General features: G+C 31.1%; 1 protein-coding gene across 1 annotated transcript; it reads right to left on the bottom strand.

Moving 5' to 3' along the window:
• Positions 1–340: 340 nt before the first annotated feature.
• Positions 341–1,723, bottom strand: LOC131841730 (uncharacterized). Its single transcript, XM_059190051.1, has one exon. The coding sequence runs from the start codon at positions 1,721–1,723 to the stop codon at positions 341–343; it is 1,383 nt and encodes a 460-aa protein (XP_059046034.1).
• Between the last annotated feature and the right edge of the window lie 4,777 nt (positions 1,724–6,500).

Below are 6,500 nucleotides of genomic sequence, written 5' to 3'. Positions count from 1 at the left end.
GGAGAAATCGATCAACACCAAAAGGGTGAGACGAGCGTTCTCCATGCCACTACGGCAGTCCTCAGTTATTTTTAGTAATGCCGTAGTGGTACTGTGTCCTGGACGAAAACCAGACTGAAGAGGGCTAATGAAGTTACATTTAGAGATAAAAACGGATACTTGTTGATGAATAATATTCTCAAGAACTTTTGAGAGAATAGGCAAGATTGAGATGGGTCTGAAGTGACTAGGGAGTGTTGGATTATTTGTATGCTTTTAGCCACAATTTAGGGTAACATCCATTAGATAATGAAAAATTTACAATATGAGTTACTACTGGAGGAATTGTGTTTAATAAGAGTTAGTTAGTTTTATTTTTATTAAGAGTCTTAGTCTTAGTTTTATTAAGAGTAATCATTGCTCTGCTCAAACCGTCGTAGCCTGTAGCATTTGATTTGATAGACAGGATAGCTTTGCGAACATTCTCGTCAGTCACTGGAGAAAATATAAAGGCATTAGTAGTATAAGAGGGCATGGATTTAATTTCCTGTAAAGTGGATATTTTAACAGAGGCGTCAAGGGGTTTTGCAGAGGTAAAGTGCTTATTAAGTTCATCCAGTACGATGTTTGTGTGAAAGGAGGCTGACACTTTACCAAAACCAAGAGAGTTCAGGAATTTCCATATATTAGCCAAAGGAGTATTAAAGACATTTTGGTGAATATTTTTGTGGCGTTTAGCAGCTCTTACCATCTGATTACAACGATTTCTAGCTCGCTTGAAAAGGTGAAAGTTACCTGCACTTCTCTCTTTTCTGTATACGCAAAAAGCCCGATCTCGCTTCGTCATGGCTTTTCTAACGTCTTCTGTAATCCACGGAGCAGGTGGACGTCGCAACTTGATTACGCGAACTGGAGCATGTTTATTAAATAAGTCAATAATCTGCGTATTGAACAGTAAAATTTTATTGTCAACATTGGTGGTTTCCAGTACCGGGTTCCAGTCTATAAGTGCAGCATCACGATGCAGTGAATTGACATCAATTCGGTTAAAGTTACGTACGGAGGCAATGATTGGTTTTGGCTTCTGTGGTTTTACTTTATAAGACAAGAGTAGAAGGTCATGCCGTGAGAAAGCAGGTGCAGGTAACTGATCGTGATCGATAACATAGTCGGTCGAAGATGTACAAATTATGTCTAACCAGGAGTCCTCGGTATCAATATTGTGGTGAGTTGGCTTTAAGGGCAGAATAGACAAATCTGCCGAGTTCAGGATATTTTTCAGTTTACGCGTATGTATCGAATCATTCATGAGATTAGTGTTAAAATCCCCCATTATAATAATTTCATTAAAAGAAGTACTTAGTTGATCTAAGACAGCATCAAAATCAGTGAAATAATTTAGCTGAGGTGGGCAGTAGACAACTACAATGGCTACCCTAGAACCCTTAAAGCCAACCTCAATAAAAAGAAATTCTGCAGTGCCCCGATATTCAGATGCAGAGGACGCAATGACTTTATAAGGAATATGGCTACGCAAATAAATTGCAACGCCTCCACCACCCTTATTCGTGCGATCGTTCCTGATTAGGATAAAACCAGGAAGAGAATATGTTGTAGACGAGAGTGCAGGTTTTAACCACGATTCTGAAACAAGCACGGCGTGGACGTTAGGTTTTGTGAACGTGTCGACTAAATCGGTGTAATGTGCTGGAATGCTTTGTGCATTTATGTGGCATATGTACATTAAAAAATTTGGAGCTTTTTACTCTTTCATGCAATAAACATCCAATGTTGTCTTCACAAATTGATGAGTTGGCGGAATAGAATATAGAACTACTACTACTTGATATATCAAATGAGTCATCGTCTGCTAGCATTATGTTGTCTTAATAATGTAAATAAAATATATAATACAATATAATATAAAATAGATAAAATAAATATAAAAATAATATTAATAATAATTATAGTTTAAACAAAACGATCGCTTTATGTTTTAATACCTGCCGGCGCGCCGTAACAAACACATTTAACAAAACACTGAAATAACATTATATGACTACCATCCATCCTTATTGCAGTATGTGCGACTTCACTCACGTACTGCAATGAGTTTTCTCTAGAGAAAACTCATTCATTTTCAGTAAAAACCAGGACATAAATATTTTATTTTAGACATTCATGTATGTATATTGTAAAAGAATAGTGACAATGGAGTTACTTTGTTAATAAGTGTCTTGCAATTAACTTATTTTTTATTATATGAAAGAGCAGATATTTTTTTGTTGAATGGTATATTAAATGAATGAAGAGTTTAAAAAAAGAGAATTATGTTTTAAATATATTACTCAACTATCGAACATTATATTGCTGTACATTCACTGTTAAAAATGTAATATGTCATAATAATTTATAAAAATTTCATTTTGTTTTGTTCAAAAATACATTGACCATATTTCAAATGTATTAAAAACTTTTTTGCAGAACTTTGTTCAATAGTGAGTGACTATTCATTTTATTTTTCTATAACTAGTCTAAATAAAATAAGATATAAAACTACTATAGTTCATTATATTCCACATTTTAATCTAACAACAATATAAGAGAATGTAAAAAAACTTGCAGTTATAAGAATTCAAAGTAAACAGAGCCAACCGTGCTTGGAGCAGTTATCACGCCAAAGTGCGGAAACAACGTTACCCACCGACATGAACCGAATTGTATTCGCCCGCTTATTTTCTCATTTTATTATTGTTTTTTCTTGTTTTCCTTTTCTACCATTCGCTGTTTACAATAGTCACATGTTGGATTTTGTATCGTATACCTACTACATTTAGTCAGCTCGTGAAAACTTGAAGTTCTATTGTAGTAAATGCAATTTTTAGAACCAAAATTTTTGAGTTAAACGAAAATCTATTTTTAGTTTAACAAATTTAGGAAACATTTCTTTAATATGTTTCCAGATAAAGACATTATAGATAGTTTTCTCTCCCTGTATCTATATGTAGTTTGAGTATCATTTTTGTATTCTCTCAGACTTCTAATAGATTACAAAAATAATAATATAGTGAGAGAGATAACTCACTCGAACATTAATGTCTTGTAAAAAGTAAAACCTAACTTTGCTTCGTTTTACTTCAGAATAAAGTGAAAAATCTACGTCAGGAACACAGAACAAAAATATGTTAAAGCGAAAGAATAAAAACTCGACATCAAACTCTGTGCTAAGCTACTTTGACACAAAAAGAATAAATACTCTCGAAAAGGAGACAATTTCCAATAGTATTATAAAGGATTACTTTGATAGTGATGATGCCAATGCAACAGAATTGTAATCATCGTAATAATTTATTATTGATATTATTTTTAAATAAATGGTTTACACCATCGTGAACTTTATTTACACGTAAAGTTTACTGACTGATAATTTGCAATCTTTAATCTTATAGTCCACAGTTGTATTCTTCCATTTAATATATACGGGTATAGAATTCGATGTAATAAAATCTAAATAAAAGCATTTATACTCATGGTATTGCAATTCTCCTATGGTTTATTTAATTTTATTACCACTCTTTACTATTTCCCATCTGTCAAAACTTCAACTTGTTTACTAAGAATGTTGAATGTTGAATAAATAGAAATCAACAAAAGCATACAAGTTTAGAAGTGTATCGCACTTGCTAACCTCAGTAAGTATCTTATTGACATTAAACTTTACAGCTCATCCCAGTGTTTGTACTTGCTTTATTATTTCTTCGTCGAGAACAAAACGTAGGCAGTGGGTAATTAGGTGCTCAGCAAACATAACAAATACAGCTTCAGCACAATGCGAAAGCGAAACTGCTTGTTTAATGAGTGAAGTGAAAATGGATCCTTATATAACCATGTAGTCACGTTGATCTAACAATCCTTTAAATTGGACGTATTTTTATTCTTCTACCATGTCTTATAAATTTTGTACATAGCTTCAGTACTTTAAGAAGCAATTACAAAGATAAACAGGTCCGCCAAAATGTGTATAGGTGAAACGTCGAGGACAGCCATATAATACATATGAGGCATCAAACGATGGAAAAGTCGTTACACCAACATCCCACTAAACTAATTAATAACCTAATGCTATCAAAAAAAGTAGAAGTAATAATTATGAAATGATTTATAATATTACGAAAAATAGAATCAAAATAAATTGAACAATTACAATTACATAATTATTCAAATGAAATCCCTTAACAATAATTGTAATTAATTATCAGATGTCATTTCAAATACAAATACTGAAGAAATGCAGCAGAAAAATAGATCAAATATACTAATCAATGACTATACATATTTCTTTCTAATAAAATGGATCATATATGTACTAACAAAATACTTTTTTAGTAAATTATATATGTATGACTTACAACTAAGTTTACTAACAAGTAGGATTTTACTTCTTACCTACTCTTACCTACTCTAAAATTTATTATTATACGTAAATAAATCACTGACTTATTAGTATTTGTTACGAAACACTCCTAAATATAATTCCTAACTTGTTAACGAAAAGATATTTATGCATATTCATAGTTAGTGAAGTGAGGGAATCTGAGGGATTATTAGCATATTATAAATACTCGTTTTGATCCGAAGTATACGGCTGCGGGCAATCTGTTACAATAATATTATATTTTAGGGAGTGCCTTCACTATCGAGGACGAAAATAGTGACATTGGAAATCGGCAGTAGACATTAACACCTTATATCCTGAGATTTAGTGTAACCGATACGCACTGGCTATACATTTATATATAAAATTTGGATACAATATTATTAATCATAACAAAATAATTTGATAATATTAGCATATAAAGTTTTATATAAATATATGACAACAGATATTTATATTTAAAACAAATTCATAAAGTATAAAAAATTAAGCAAAGAACTATCTAAACTATCATGTCACCTCAATATCGTTTCAGTGTATTCTGATTAAAATGAAGCAAGCAAAACTCAGTGTCGTAATTTTCACTGCATATATACATACTAACAGTATATTTTAATTAAACATAATTCAACTCGTATAAGTATTAAGTAGATTGTAATAAAACCAGAGAGAACTATTTCTGTAGCAGGTACTTCACACGACAAACGAAACGACTCAACCGTTACCGTACCGACTGGATGTGAAAATAATTGAAGTTAGAGTGCGACTGAATGAAATCCATTCGATTTAGATTTCACACAAGGCTTTGTACAATTTTTTCCTATACCCTTATTTTCGTACCGCGATTGGATTACTTGAATAATATCCATGTATATATTTATTTACATTCATTATTTTCTTACTTCATAAAAAATATTTCACTTGCACGTTTTAGGTATAGTTCTTCTTTTGTTTTATTACCTCATTATATTATATCTTTATTAATAATGATTATATTCTATAATATTTAAAATATTAAAAACATGTATACACAATTACACATACCATTATAGTCGTCTCATACAAAAAAAAAGTGATCAGGTACCATTAAAGTTACTACGCAAATATAGTAGAATAATAAATCAATATGGAATTACAAAGTTGTTTTCGAAATTTTTTGAGAAAAGTTTCTTACACTAAGATAAGGAACGACATTTCTATATGCTCGTAGTATAATTAATTAAAATAGTTTTACGAGAAAGTTAAAGCCAATTGTTTACGTACTTACCTTGTATATTGTGACGTAATTATAAAAACAGTACACTATTGTTATAAATAACAACTGCATTGTATTTAGTAATGAGTCTGCTTGGTGAACAAAATAGATTGTGATTGTGGTAATTTTTATGCTGACTATGCTGTTATACATATTTTTATATACACAAAAGGAGTAAAGTAAAGAATACTATACTTGAAAATCTTATATCTTGAGCAGTAATTTTATTCGGGTGATAATATACTGTGCAATGCAAACCCAATCAAACTCAGCAAACTCAAACAGTGAGGGTGTCCTCGTAAACGAGTAATCGAGTGTTCAATTGAGCAAGATCTCGATTATCCAGAAATTGAAATCGAATGCGGCCGGCGAATTGAAAACGAATCTTCAACTCGTCCTGTTATTCTCTCCTTTAATTCCTAAAGAACTCTTTTAAAATGAATTATATTGTCTTCTCTGCATACATTATTAATATATCCACCCATCTACTTTTAACGACTAAGGTTTCTTAAAGACAGTATGATATGTAGTAATATTTTATTAATGAGAAACTAAGGCCGCTTATGATAAAGACATACCTATATTTTAAAAGTGACAAGAATAGTAGAACAAAAGAAAAAAGGTGTATATAAAATGTATATAAAAAAAAATATAATAAAAGTCTAAAAAGGTGCGTCGTGCACGCCTACAGATTGTAATTTCAGGTGTTGATTTGCTTTTTTGTTTTTTATCGCAAACTCCAAGAATTTATTATTCCAAAATAACCGAGTATGTATACCTACTTTATTGAAATATAATTTCCTAGTCATTTTTATTATGCAACGATTTATA

This window comes from Achroia grisella, unplaced genomic scaffold (assembly GCF_030625045.1).
Source record: "Achroia grisella isolate CSIRO2021 unplaced genomic scaffold, CSIRO_AGI_Agris_v1 utg1920, whole genome shotgun sequence".
Lineage (NCBI taxonomy): Eukaryota > Metazoa > Arthropoda > Insecta > Lepidoptera > Pyralidae > Achroia > Achroia grisella.
Note: the sequence above shows the minus strand (reverse complement) of the source record. Positions and strands in the feature narration are given on the sequence as shown.

What these genes read in the sequence shown, in the direction of transcription:
- LOC131841730 (XM_059190051.1), bottom strand. Translation starts at nt 1,723, where the DNA reads ATGTACATATGCCACATAAATGCACAAAGCATTCCAGCACATTACACC.